This window comes from Dermacentor silvarum, chromosome 1, assembly GCF_013339745.2.
Source record: "Dermacentor silvarum isolate Dsil-2018 chromosome 1, BIME_Dsil_1.4, whole genome shotgun sequence".
Classification (NCBI taxonomy): domain Eukaryota; kingdom Metazoa; phylum Arthropoda; class Arachnida; order Ixodida; family Ixodidae; genus Dermacentor; species Dermacentor silvarum.
The window spans coordinates 312,959,322-312,974,176 of NC_051154.1; the positions used below are offsets into that span (position 1 = coordinate 312,959,322).

At 46.8% G+C, this 14,855-nt stretch overlaps 1 protein-coding gene across 1 annotated transcript in view; it reads left to right on the forward strand.

Moving 5' to 3' along the window:
• Positions 1-14,855, forward strand: part of LOC119442353 (uncharacterized) — a 188,855-nt gene that overhangs the window by 101,422 nt on the left and 72,578 nt on the right. The window contains exon 3 of the mRNA XM_049661609.1: positions 2,711-2,897. Within this exon, the coding sequence (XP_049517566.1) occupies positions 2,711-2,897 (187 nt within the window). The remainder of the gene's footprint in view (positions 1-2,710; positions 2,898-14,855) is intronic.

The window sequence follows — 14,855 nt, forward strand, 5'->3', positions numbered from 1 at the left end:
AAGGAATGCCTTATAAATGAACGACTGCGTGCTACTGAGAGCGAAATTGCTTTATAACCTGCCAACGCTAAAGCGGTTCGAATACATTTCGAAAAAACACAAGCACTCCGATTTTTAATCCCGTAGTGACACATACGTCGATTCCGAATCGAATCTATGTCGTTAGCGCCCTATAGATGGCAGCCGCTACTGAAACAACTGATTGGCTCTACAAGCAGCGTTTCTTTTAATTTTGCCTATAGCACTGCGTGATGAATACAGGTATCGCTACCGAGGTGTACTTTCTCTCGACTAGTACTGTATTTGCGGCCATCAAACAAGAAACCATGAAAAGGTAGAACGAGGTCAGCAAACATTGTTTTGCGCAACTTCATTGAGCACGGGCACTGGCCAAATAAGTACGGGGTGTGTTGCTCACAATATACTTAATGTTCGCTTGATGTTCGGTTTTCAACTTATATAAAAAGTACGTTCTACCTAGTGGCTCTGTGTAGTCAGCAACCAGACCGACCAGCGGACAGCCAACTCCTATTACTTTCGGAACGAGACAGTCTCCGTGTATTCAAAAAGAAATAAAATTATTTTCGCCGTAATCATTTGTGTTTAGACGTGACTTCGACGTAGTGCGTTATCGCGATATTATGACGTCGCATCAGACTGGCGAAGTAGGAACTGCCCGAGAAATTTCGACCAATAGCGGACGGCTAATGCCGACAGAGCCGTAAAATGGTAAATATATGTTCTTTTTGTTCTTGTTGTTGATGTTGTTCGGCCTAAGCATCCATAATCCGTGTGTACACGTCATTTTGTGATGGAACGTTTTCATTGTTTTGATGACGTCGAGTGCGAGGACGGCCTAGTGGTCGTGGGCCTAAAATGTTTGAATGGCGGAGGGCTAATGGCGGAAATGGAATAAAAATAGAATAGAATTGCTTTATGGTATAGCACCCTGACATTGTTCCTATACCGAAAAAGAAAAAGCAAATGAAGGAAGGAAGGAAGGAAGGAAGGAAGGAAGGAAGGAAGGACGATGTTAAATGAGGAAACGTAACCATCACGAGGAAGCCAGAAAACCTTTGTGCAATTATTATTATGTTTGCCTTAGTTCGTTCATATTAGGCTCAGGAATTCATTGTCTTGCTTTGAGGCGATGTTATTCCGTGAAGCGCCTGTGGTTTCCTGAGGTAATGCGACACAATTGTTAGTGAAAGCAAGGGGAAATGTTATACGCCTCCATCGAAAAGGACGCGAGCAAAAGGTGCCCTTGGGTAAAGCATTGCGTGCAGAAACCCGGGCACGCGTCGTCGTCGTAAGTCGAGTCAAAGCGTGCAACTTGTATTATTCTGTGAGGACAAAGTTAAATGTTTTGATTCCGAGAGTGAGGGAGTAGTAACTTTATTAATCGAAGGGGTCAGAGGTAAGGTAGGCTCAGCTACGTAGGCTGCCAGGCTGCGCTTCTTGATGACGTCTTCAGCTCGTGCCAGGACCCATGTCTAGATGTCTCGGTCGGTGCTGGGAAGAAGGGCCTCCCATTGTTCCTCGGTGAGGGGTGGCGAGACGAGCTTGGCGGGCGGGGATCCCCCAGCCCGAGAGAGCCGTTCGCCTGCGGTTACTGTGCGAAGTCGCACCACGTGTGCGTACACACCACGTGTGCACACGTGCACGCATGCTGGCGTTTAGATGGTTTGCATTGACGTCATCGTGGCCACCACTTTAGGAAACTAGCACGTCCAGAAGCTGCCTAAACAAGAAACGTGACAGCACGACAGCACGAAAGGCGCGTCTTGCACCTAGCGGCAAATCGGTAACACTGATATCCGGTAAGCTAAACAATGTGGGCATGATGATAAGGTGTGCTGACATCATCGTGGCCACCAGCCTTGGGTACTAGCCAACACCACCTAGATAGCACAAATCCTGTTCACTTCGATCCATGACGTCATGCTACCTGGCTCAAATTTTCCATTGCCAAGCATGGCGTGACGAAAGCGGTGACGTCGAAATCACCGCTGCTTACTCGGGAGCATCCCGAGTAAGCAGATTCTATGGAAGTCGGGCCAGGTAGCATGACATCATGGATCGGAGTGAACTGGCCTTGTGCTATCCAGGTGGCGTTGTACTAGCACGGCGACAAGCTAAGTCCGTGGCGTCACGTGAAAACTACACGTATATAGAATATACAAAAGGCGTGTGTACGTCTAGTAGAAACAGGAGGAGTGTTGCTTGCTGCAGACTAGCCTTGAAAAAGCTGCCGGCAATCGCTCCGCCTGAGTACCAGCGCAGCTTAATTAAAACAGAGAGAAGCTGCTTTTTTTGGTACATTAGGATTTACAATAACCGAATCATTTGTACACTTCATTTTAAACAACGACAAATATTCCTCTATACTTTCCTTGGCTTCGTTGTCTGTTGGCTTCCTATGATTGTCGCCCTTTTCTCCGCTGTATGGTAGCAAACCATGACGTGTGTCTGGTTCACCTTCCGGACTTTCATTCTGCTCTCTTCTTCTCCTTGTTTCTTTCTTTCTTTCCTCCTCATTGCAACTCTCACTGAAACATTTGCGTGTGCCGTCTCTTATTTTGTTTGACTCAACTCGTTTTCGTATCTTTACGAGCACATTATGCGCCAGTGGCACTTAGCACGAGCATTGCACTGCATAGTTACTTTTTTACCTTATCTCTGTGTAACTTGATTGTTCTATCGCCGACAGAAAGACTGCGACTACGACTATGTCGAAATCCTTAGTGTGATGGACAACGGCACCAGCTGGAACCACGGGCGCTTCTGCGACGACTCCCTGCCACCCATCATCATCTCCAAGGGCAATACACTGCGTATTGAGTTCAAGTCGGATGCCTCAGTCCAACACAGCGGCTTCGTGGCGGATTTTTCCACAGGTGAGTTGGGCGGCTTAAAATGACACGTCGCTTTTCGACTGCGGTTTTCCGAATCTAAAGATACGGCGTCTCGCGTATATTGAAAAGAATCGTAAATTTTAATATATACATATTTATTTCTTTATTTATTTATTATTTATTATGGGACCACAGTTTGGTAAATCTAGCAGAAGTTTTATATACAAAAAATATTTACACTATGCAGAAACCAAAGTGATGGAAGCGAGACATAAGCCACGCTCAGCCGTTCGTCATCTTCCTTTCATCTTCCATGTCAAAACACTCATGAGTTAGCCACTTGTGGCCGTCCTGCCCAATTTTTTGGTTTTCCACTATGCACTTGAAGTGTCACAGCAGCAAGGCTGCGCATCAAGCCTTCTTTTCAATGGCTTTCGTGAATACTAGATGGTTATGCCTTTTAGCATATTCTGATAATTACAAGAAAAATTCATCGACGATTACGATCTACCTAATGCTAAACTTGAGCCCAGCTCCATACGGGTTTTCATTTCGCGATTTAGTCAGGCAAATATTTTGAGAGAGACATGTAGCAGAGTCGGCGATCATCGAAAATCTGATCTCCGGGTTCAAGCGCGTCAGATTTTATACATGACTGGTCGAAGGTTCCAGTGGAATCACTGGCGCCCGCGTGGCTTCCATAAAGTGCTGCACAATTCACTTCGCAAATACAATCAGACTACAGAAAGCTTTGGTGACAACAGCCAATGGATATAACTATCGGTGATATTCGAGAAAGGTCTGATACATGCAGGCGTGCCGTGGGTCGAGGGATAACGTTTAACATTTGTTAGCCGCTGAAAAGCAGTGACCAAACAAAGATAAAGAAGTCATCAGTGAACCGATGACGGCGTGCTACTCTGGCGCCATCTCCTAGCAATACCCTCCTCTCCGCTTTCTTCCGCGTGCTCTCTTCGCTCTCGCCGCTTTTTATTGCGATAGCAATTATATGGACACTCCAAGCGGATTTCTGCCGTCGGCGTCACTGTCGCCGCCATCGCCGTCGCCGTGAGGTTTCGTGTAAAGTCCAAGGGCTATAAAATCGTCACCGCGCGCCGTATGCTATATATGCGAGTGAAAGCACGCGTCCCTCGCGCGCTTTCACGGAGAGCGAACGCACGGCCGAGAGCATACGCGACTTCTTCGGTCGCGCGAAAGGCCGTGGGGAGATGGGAGGGAGGGGAGGTTTAGCTGCGGCACCGAATACGTATTTTGGACCGGGCGCAAGAGGAACTGGTGACTCAATCTCCTACGCGAAGTGATGAAAGCGGGAAAGTAGCGCGGAAGGGAGGTGCTGCGGCTTCTACTCAGCCAGCAACTGCGTAATTGTACTTTCAGCGGCTACGGGCTGTTGCGCGCACCGTATCTTGAAAGCGATCTCCACACGGCTCTTACTTTTGTATGCGCTGTGCTTTCGCCGCTCAGTTTCCGTTGAAGCGATAGACAGCAAGAACCTGCGCGCACTGCTGCTGGCCCGCTTGTTCACGCCAGCGTTTTGACAGTGGTTGCCTGCGGTCATCGAGTGTGATTTAGTCATGTTTGTTTGTGTGCGTTGACACCATGTTTGTTGACTCAGTTAGTAAGCGAATGTGTCCAAGTTTATACTGCCGATAAAACTACTATCCTTACTCGGTATAGCTCTCTACTAATTTGCTATCGCAATAGGTAACCCATAAAAGAGCGAGGGATTCTGGGATGCGCCGTCTGCCCGCAGTTTCCGGTTCGAGGAAGCGCAGCCGCCACCACCGCTTCGCCGTTGAAGCCTATTGAAGCGCTTGCAGTCCGGCTTTGTCAAACTCGAAGATTACCCGGTTGCAGCCGCCTAGCAAAACCATGGTCGGCCATTCAGCAGTTGGCTGTTAATATTCAAGCGTTAAATGTAAACTCATGTACCTACTGCCTTGCAGCATCCCTTGCTGAGTCAGCTGTGCACAAGCATCACACGCATCGCTGCCACTTCCACAACTGAACCGTCAGTGAACAAAAAGAAAATGAACGTACAGTGCCACTTATCAGGCGGCGATGAGGTGTGTAAAGGCTTACAGGGAATGATTCCCCAAAACATTTCTTTGTGTAACATTGACTCAAGCAACAATAACTATTTCAGTACTCGCATGCACATATGAAGCATGGTTTTATGGTGCAAACATAAACGGGACACAGCGAGATACACAATACACACAACCGATTAGCCCACCTAAGATCCTTGAACAGAGATAGAGGAAATGCGCAGCCGTATTCTGTCGGCGATACGGCCATTGCCCCATCTTGTTGACAAAAAAAAACAACTTCTAACTACGTGCCACTTCAAGTGAACACCGAGTTTCGACCAAGAAATGCCGTTGGCAGCGGGCAGTTTTCAAGCATTTTCAGCACTTCATTTTCTAATTACACTAGCGGTGCCGTTACGGACGATATCGGTTGCAGCGACGATCACAGAGCAGTATTTACCAGGCTGCTATATCCATCACCTCAGCACCAGATTTTCTAAGTAATGCTTCTATACGCTTGAGGAATTATCGGATAAATATAGCTTTTCATCTGTATGACTGACCCGCCGGCAGAGCATTCATTGACGGTGCGTCCAAGCAGCGGCAAATGTCATAGAGCTAAACCTGGCAGAAACAAAAAAAGGCTGCCGAAACGAGAACCAGAGTTCATTTATGAATAAAAGCGTATGCTTACCTTTCATGGCTCGTCATCGTCGCGCCCAGAGTGAACTGAAACATAGAAATCAGCTGCATGAATGGCACGATCTTGCTGGTCGACAAAGTGGGCGGAAAGCTTCGCACGACCAACAGCTAGTTGAAACTGCGTAGAAGAACGCATGCGATGGGCATGCCGCCGGTGCCGCCGCGTCGTCCGTCGAACCGGACGCTGCTAGCAGACGGTGCGCCCCACAATTCCCTGCGATTGCTCGTTATGCCCAACGTTAATAGAACTAACTCAGTTTCACAGCTTCGCTACACCGTAGCCGCCGTAGCTCCGCTGAAATCGGGCTCCGTGGCGGTCGCGAGAACTAACGGCGCTGCGATCGAGTCGCGCTACCGGCAGCACTTCCAGTTGCGCGCCTTTGCTGCGGCTGCGTCCCGTGTGGTTGTTATGGCGTACGCATTTGTTGCGTCCTGCAGAAGTTCGTTCGGAGGTTTGAGTGCTAGCGCTGGCCTGCGGAGGTGTTAAGTCTGGCTTGTGTCACGCATGCGATATGCTGACCTGTTTTGCACCGGGTTGAAATAGCGGCTACAAGTCGTCAGCTAAGCGCTGCATTTAATGCGTAAACATTCTTTGGCGAGTACCACAGGTCCGCCAAGCAAAAAGTGTAATGCCTTTATCTGCACAAAAATGCGTAATTTGCGAACTTAACATGCTTAATCATTTAATATAAATGTAGATAATTGGTAGCTTTATGAGAGATAAGGAACAATTAAAAAATGATGAGAGGGAATACCCATAGGGATACATAGGGCTCCATAGAAAATACATGGGGAAGCTTATAGTAGGGGTTGGCCAAATTAAGTTTGGGGGTGGGCTGACTCCAAATTTGGACGGGGGCCAACTTATGGGTGGGCCAGCGCGCAATACGACTGTAACTTTCTCCAAGGAAGCGCTAGCTTGTACAGGGTGTCCCGACTATCACGCACCAAGACTAAAAATATGCTAATACCACGTAGCTGGACAGAAGCAAGGTAACGTTGTTTGCCGTCGCTTGGAGATACTAAGATTATTTTGTGCATTCTGCCTAAATACATAATTAGTCTAAATTAAATAATCAAGTTCTCAAATATTATTAGATTAAAAGTGTAAATCAGAAAATTGTAAAGTAGCATGAAAAACTCCCGATACAGCTTTCTGCTGCTCAATACGTGCTACATAAAAGTGTTTTTGCGAGCGTGAAAGAAGCCCACCAACATACGCAAAGTGCCTCGAGTGGCCAGTGGCATGGCAATCTTGCGCGTAATCACGGGCTTCTTTGAAGGACACTAAAGCAAACCAATAAATCAACTGCGACTGGTAAATCATTCTTCGAAAGCTCTGCTGTCGTTAATTACGCTGCAATAGGTGAAATATTACAAGCGAAAACGAAGCTCAAAGTTAATTTTTTTATAAATTTCGCGCGGAAACCGCAACGTCAATACCTCAGTGTGACGTCACGACTTCTAAAGCAATTTTTCGTATTTAGGCCGCGGTGGCTCAGTAAAAGTTCGCAAAACATGCCACATTCAGTCTTGGTGTCCTTTAGAACACAATGTAGTCAACCTTTACCGCTGAATAATTGACTGAGACCTAGAAGACGCTGTCAAAATCCATGACGTCACAGTGAGCTGGTGCGGGAACTTCAAGGTGACGTCGCCACCCGCCTGTGTGTTTTTCGTTTCTTTCTGGCTTACCAAGCGGCTTCTCGCGGTAAGAGTCGTGTTTTCGGTATTGTGGAAGGGTAATCTACTGGTACAGAAGAAATCGTTTTTCCTTGTAGTGTCCCTTTAACGCTCGGAAAAACACTCAGTGTAACACGTATTGAGCAAAAGAAAGCTGCATAGGGAGTTTTCATGCTGCTTTACAATTTCCTAATTTACACTTTTCATCCAATAATATTTGAGAAGTTGAATAATTATTTGAGGCTAATTATGTATTTAGACGGAGCAAAAATATTCTGAGTATCTCCAAGCGACGGCAAACATTGCCTTTGTTCCGTCCAGCACCGTGGCATTTGCATATTTTTAAATATTGGTGCAATATAGTTGGGAAACCCTATATAGGATGTAAGGAAACTCTCCATTTGCCGAATAAACAATTTTTTTCAAAGCTTTTTCACGCTATCTGGTAGTTATCTATTTTTTTGCTGCTTCCCTCATTAGCTATCCTGCTTTTATGCACCTCCCTCATAATCGATTATGAACTGCCTTGTGTGGCGGGCACATCCAGTCGCAATTGATGTCGAAGTAGCTTCGCATTATATCATAGCCGTTGAAATCGAAGCGTTCACGTTGCCCTTAGGATTCGTGCTGCGCTTGCGAAGCTGTCATTCATAGTGAAAACCATGAATTATAATTATGAAGGCAGTATAGCTCTTCAGTGGAGAAAAAATTCACAGACACATTAGCATACGCCAAAGAAGCTGAAGGTGAAAGCCTGGGCGCCTAAGAGACGTTCATTAAATTACTAGACATTCTCATTCGAATGAGTTGTTACTTCTTACTTATTTTTTCGAACAAAGGTCGCCGGTTCGAGTACCCTAATTGACGCTACCCTAATTAACTGTGCTTTAAATAACGTCGCCCTAATTAACACCGAAGGTCGTGGGTACGACTCCCACCAAAGGTCGTGGGATACAGTACCTTAATTAACTCTATATTAATTAACTGTGCCTGAATTAACTTCGCCTTAATGCTAAAGGTGGCGGGTTCGACTTCCATATAATTTCGAGGGTTAAACTCCCACCGAAGGTCGCAGGTTAGAGTGCCTGAATTATCTGTATCTTAACACGATGACGACGGTGACCCACGCACCATCATAAATGTTGCGTCAGCGTTTCTATATAGGTAAGACACGATGGGCGGTGTAGTAAGTGAATTACTACACCTATTCGTCGTCGTGTACGATTTCATTTCGACAACACGGTTTTTCGCACGAGGACGTTGAAGGTCGACTGAAAGATGAGACATATAAGGCTTTTGCCTTAATAAATTGACGCAGACGAGCGAACGCGTGTGCATAACCAAGCTGCCGCGCCGCTGCAGCAGCAGTCGACGCGGCCAACCGGTAGCCACACTCGACCACAGCGCTGTTAGTTCGCGCGACCACCGCGCGGCCCACATGCACGCGCTGGCCAATATGCGGAGCTCCGAAACTGAGTTGGTTATAGTAACGTTGGTTTTACCGGTCACCTATTGATGCTTGGCCTTTCGGGCGAAACCGAGACTTTTTTTTTTCATCCCCCGCTGCGATCCGTGTTCGCTCTTTCATCCGCTGCGCTCGTTCGCTCTGAGCGCCGACGCTCGACGCAGATACGGGTGCCTAAGAGCGGCGGCCTAATATGCACGACGTTCATTTCAAAGTGATCGAAAACGATACTTGTACCTAGCCATGTTGTTCTAGTGTGCGTGCAAGAATACAACAGTGCCTGGGGGCACCGGATAACTTCAGGTGTAATCAATTGTAGTAGTAGGAAAGAAAGCGGCTGATGATACGCGGACCCATATACAGGCTGTTTCACGTAACTGGGGCCAATCTTTAAAAATATGCAAATGCCACGTAGCTAGACCGAACCAAGGTAATGTTGTTTGCTGTCGCTTCGAGATTCTCAGACTTTTTCTTGCAATCCGCCTAATTAAATAATTAGTTCTAATGCGAACACAGGACAAGAGAGCAGCAGGCCGCGATCGCAGCGTGTCTCATCCAGAGCAGCTCAGGAAATCTCGAGCCCGCGCTTCCCGGATGACTCGCGATGTGGCTGCAGCGCCGGGCATTCTTCTTCACTACAATCGCCCCTTACCGGAAAAGGAGCCATCCTGGCGACTCCTGGGAAACATAGAATCACTGGGTCGTAATACGGCTTCAGGCGTTGTATGTGGACGGTTTCACGACCACGACAGCGTTGGTCCGTAGGTGGCGTGACAGGCTCGACAATATAGTTCACAGGCGATGTTGGCTACAGGGTCCTTGATATTTGGATACAAGCATGGATGAGAGCATGGATCAGGCATTTCCTGGGATAATATTGGCCTTAGTGAGGTTAGAAGAACTGGTGAGGCTTACACAGTGCTGACTAACGGCCACGTCCTCTGCTACAGAGGTCTTCCAGATAAGAAAGAATCCGGGGTAGGATTTCTAGTGCATAACAACATAGCGGGCAACATTGATGAATTCTACAGCATTAATGAGAGGGTAGCAGTTGTCGTAATAAAGCTGAATAGGAGGTACAAAATGAAGGTAGTACAAGCCTATGCCCCAACCTCCAGTCACGATGATGAAGAAATAGAACAGTTTTATGAAGATGTTGAACTAGCAATGAGAAAGGTGCAAACTCAGTATACTTTAGTCATGGGCGTCTTCAATGCAAAAGTGGGGAAAAAGCAGGTTGGTGAGCAAGCAATTGGCAACTATGGCATCGATTCTAGGAATGCAAGAGGAGAGATGTTAGTAAAATTCGCGGAAAGGAATAGGCTCCGAATAATGAATACCTTCTTCAGGAAGCGCAGCAACAGGAAGTGGACCTGGAAAAGCCCTAATGGAGAAACAAGGAATGAAATAGATTTCATACTATCTGCCGATCCAAGCATAGTGCAGGATGTAGAAGTGTTAGGTAAAGTTAAGTGCAGTGACCATAGGTTAGTGAGGTCTAAGATTTCTCTCAATTTGAAGAGAGAGAGAGTGAAATTAGTCAAGAGGAAACAGGCCAACCTAGAGGCAGTAAGGGTAAAAGCAGACCAATTCAGGCTGCTGCTTGCAAACAAATATGCAGCTTTAGAAAATGAAGATAAAGACAACATAGAGGTAATGAATGAAACCGTAACTAGGTTGATCTCAGAAGCAGCAATTGAAGTGGGAGGTAGGGCACCAAGGCAACCAGTAGGTAAGCTCTCCCAAGAAACAAAGGACCTAATAAAGAAACGACAGAAGATGAAAATGTCCAACTCATCTAATCAACTAATCAACAAGAAAAAAGTAAGGGATATTCGAAATTATAACGTGGGAAAGATTGAGGAAGCTGTAAAATATGGACACATCATTAAATCAGTAAGAAGAAAGCTTGGCATAGGACAAGGCAAGATGTATGCACTGAAAGATAAACATAGTACTATCATCAGCAACTTCGATGACATAGTAAAAGCAGCGGAAGAATTCTATACGGACCTGTACAGTGCACAAAACAGCCAAGCTACTTTCATTCAAAATAGTGATAAACCGGATACAGAGGCTCCTTCTATAACTAGCGCTGAAGTTAGAAGGGCCTTGAAAGACATGACCAGGGGAAAAGCTGCTGGAGAAGATGGAATAACAGTATATTTAATCAAAGATGGAGGAGATATCATGCTTCAAAAGCTTGCGGCCCTTTATACGCAATGCCTCACGACTTCATGTGTACCAGAGAGCTGGAAGAACGCCAGCATTATACTAATCCATAAGAAGGGAGACGTTAAGGAACTGAAGAATTATAGAACCATTAGCTTGCTTTCAGTATTGTATAAAATATTCACCAAGATAATTTCCAATAGAATCAGGGCAACACTTGACTTCAGCCAACCAAGAGAACAGGCTGGCTTCAGGAAGGGATTTTCTACGATGGATCATATCCATGTCATCATCCAGGTAATAGAGAAATTTGCGGAATACAATCAACCTCTCTACATGGCTTTCATAGATTATGAAAAGGCATTTGATTCAGTAGAGACACCAGCAGTCATAGAGGCATTGCGTGATCAAGGAGTACAGGAGGCATACGTGAATATCTTAGCAAACATCTACAATGATTCCACAGCTACCTTGGTTCTCCACAAGAAAAGTAGAAAGTTACCTATCAAGAAAGGGGTCAGGCAAGGAGACACAATCTCTCCAATGCTATTCACTGCATGCTTAGAAGAAGTATTCAAGCTCTTAGACTGGGAAGGCTTAGGAGTGAGGATCAACGGCGAATATCTCAGCAACCTTCGGTTTGCAGATGACATTGTCCTATTCAGCAACAATGGAGACGAATTACAACAAATGATTGAGGACCTTAATCGAGAAAGTCTAAGAATTGTGTTGAAGATGAATATGCAGAAGACAAAGATAATGTTCAATAGACTGGCAAGGGAACAAGAATTCAGGATCGCCAGTCAGCCTCTAGAGTCTGTAAAGGAGTACGTTTATCTAGGTCAATTACTCACAGGGGACCCTGATCACGAGAAAGAAATTTACAGAAGAATAAAATTGGGTTGGAGTGCATACGGCAGGCATTACTAAATCCTGACTGGGAGCTTACCACTGTCGTTGAAAAGAAAAGTGTACAATCATTGCATTCTACCGGTGCTAACATATGGGGCAGAAACTTGGAGGTTAACGAAGAAGCTCGAGAGCAAATTAAAGACTGCACAAAGAGCGATGGAACAAAAAATGTTAGGCCTAACGTTAAGAGACAGGAAGAGAGCGGTGTGGATCAGAGAACAAACGGGGATAGCCGATATTCTAGTTGACATTAAGCGGAAGAATTGGTGCTGGACAGGCCATGTAATACGTAGGATGGATAACCGGTGGACCATTAGGGTTACAGAATGGATACCAAGAGAAGGGAAGCACAGTCGAGGTCGGCAGAAAACCAGATGGGATGATGAAGTTAGGAAATTTGCAGGCGCAAGTTGGAATACGCTAGCGCAAGACAGGGGTAATTGGAGATCGCAGGGAGAGGCCTTCGTCCTGCAGTGGACATCAAATATAGGCTGATGATGATGATGATGATGATGATGATGATGATGGATGAGAGGCCAGCAGGAACGGCAGGAACCCAAAGCCACACAAGGGAGTCCGGAAGAAAGTGACAATGTGGTTGATCATCGTCACGTCGCGTTGTTTGTTGCCATTGGTCGGCGGCTGTGAAGAAACGGGCGAGTAGACGGCATTCCTCGGCGCGGCGGGCAACTTCAGAGTTGGGCGTACATTCGGATGAATCGGGTGTGTACGGAAGAATAGTGTCGAGGGTAGTCGAAGGTTCGCGGCCATACAAGAGGAAGAATGGGGAGAAGTTTGTGGTCGCCTGTGGTGCAGTGTTGTAGGTGAACGTGATGAATGGCAGAATCAGGTCCCAATCAGTGTAATCAGAGGCGATGTATTTGGAGAGCATGTCACCAAGGGTGCGGTTAAATATTTCCGTTAGACCATTAGTTTGAGGATGGTAGGTGGTGGTGGTGCGATGAATGATGCGACATTCAGCAAGGAGCACGTTTACAACTACGGAGAGGAACACATGTCCTCTATCGCTCAAAAGTTCGCGAGGTGCACCGTGACGGAGAATAAAGTTTTTCACTAAGAAGGATGCTATATCACGGGCTGTGGCAGCAGACAGAGCGACTGTTTCTGCATATCGCGTCAAGTGGTCGATAGCGACGACTATCCAGCGGTTTCCGGAAGGAATGCTTGGAAGGGGTCCATACAGGTCAATCCCAATGCGATCGAAGGGCCTGGCAGGAGTGTGTGAAATCTATTTCATTCCTTCTCTCTCCATTAGGGCTTTTCCTGGTCCACTTCCTGTTGCCGCGCTTCCTGAAGAAGGTATTCATTATTCGGAGCCTACTCCTTGCCGCGAATTCTACTAACATCTCTCCTCTAGTGTTCCTAGAATCGATGTCGTAGTTGCCAATTCCTTGCTGGCCAGCCTGCTTTTCCCCACTTTTGCATTGAAGTCGCTCATGACTACGGTATACTGAGTCTGCACATTTCTCATTGCTAATTCTAAATCTTCATCAAACTGTTCTATTTCTTCATCATCGTTACTGGAGGTTGGAGCGTAGGCTTGTACAACCTTCATTCTGTACCTCCTATTCAGCTTTACTACGACGACTGCTACCCTCTCATTATTGTTGTAGAATTCATCAATGTTGCCCGCTATGTCCTTATGGACTAGAAATCCTACTCCGAATTCTTTTCTATCTGGAAGACCTCTGTAGCAGGAGACGGGGCCATTAGTCAGCACTGTATAAGCCTCACCCGTTCTTCTGACCTCACTAAGGCCAATAATATCCCAAGTGTAGTGCAGGGACCTGATGAGTGCTGTTTATGTGCGTTGACTGTTTGTGAGAACTCTCGAGACTTGTCCATGATGAAAGAAGAAACAGAATAAGGTGAGCCAGGGGCAGATTTCGCGCTTGGCAGCGCGTTCAAAAAAGAAGCAAGAAAAAAGGAAGAAGGAGAGAGGCGGTTGCCTAACAGGCAGAAGGAGACGGGGCCATTAGTCAGCACTGCATAAGCCTCACCCGTTCTTCTGACCTCACTAAGGCCAATGATATCCCAAGTGTAGTGCAGGGATCTAGTGCTCGAGACTTGGAAGACGCAGGACCAGTGCGCTATTCCGGGAGCTCCTGCCATGGTACCTGAGGCGGTCCTGTGGAAAACGCGCCTGCCTGTTGGTGCAGACGCAGAGTGGCGCCTGGTGCAACGCCGTTTGCGAGCAGGCCTGGCTGTTGTCTGCTCGTAGCCGCCTGTTGGAGCAGCTTCAGGCTGTGTCCGGGACGAGTCCTAACTGAGGCCTTGGCTTTGAGGCCGTCTCTTGCTCGAGGTGGCACGTGAAGTCGTGGCGGTGGAAGCCACCCGTCCGACACCCGTTCTAGTGACCTGGCCACGGTAATGCAGCCGTGGGCCTTCGCCTGCCTCATCTGATGACAAGTGCCGTCATCCTGCCTTGGCTCGCCTTCTACGAGGGTCATCGTCAAGTTGTCGCGAGTGCTCAGACGACCTACCGCCGATCGACGACATCATCAGGACTGAACCCGTGAGACGTACTTGCTCTTTCCTTGATAGCTGCGCGTAGGACTTAGTGTAGATATGTTTGTTTTAGGGATCTTTGCTTTGTATTCTGTGTTTAGTGCTTGTCTTGTTTCAGTCCTATCATGTTATATAAATGGTCGTTTACATCCGTTCGTGCGTCTCTGACGTTCACTACCGCCTGACTGCACACCGACATACGTGCCGAACTATTCCATCACAATTTCTGGCGTCCGCGACAGGACAAAGCTCTATCGTTACATCTTAGAGCGGCACGTAGGTTGTGTGCGGCAGACGATAATGGACAGACAATGCTAGTTGAGTTAGGTATGGAGATGGAACTGAGTGGAGAGGCTTTGAAGGCATCGGTGAGCTCAGAGCAAACGGACATGAGAGATCAGTGAGCAAAGGAACGAGAAGGAACAAAGATAGCGGCACAGGAATAGCATGTAGCGAGAGTTACCCAACCTGGAGGCTGAACGAGCG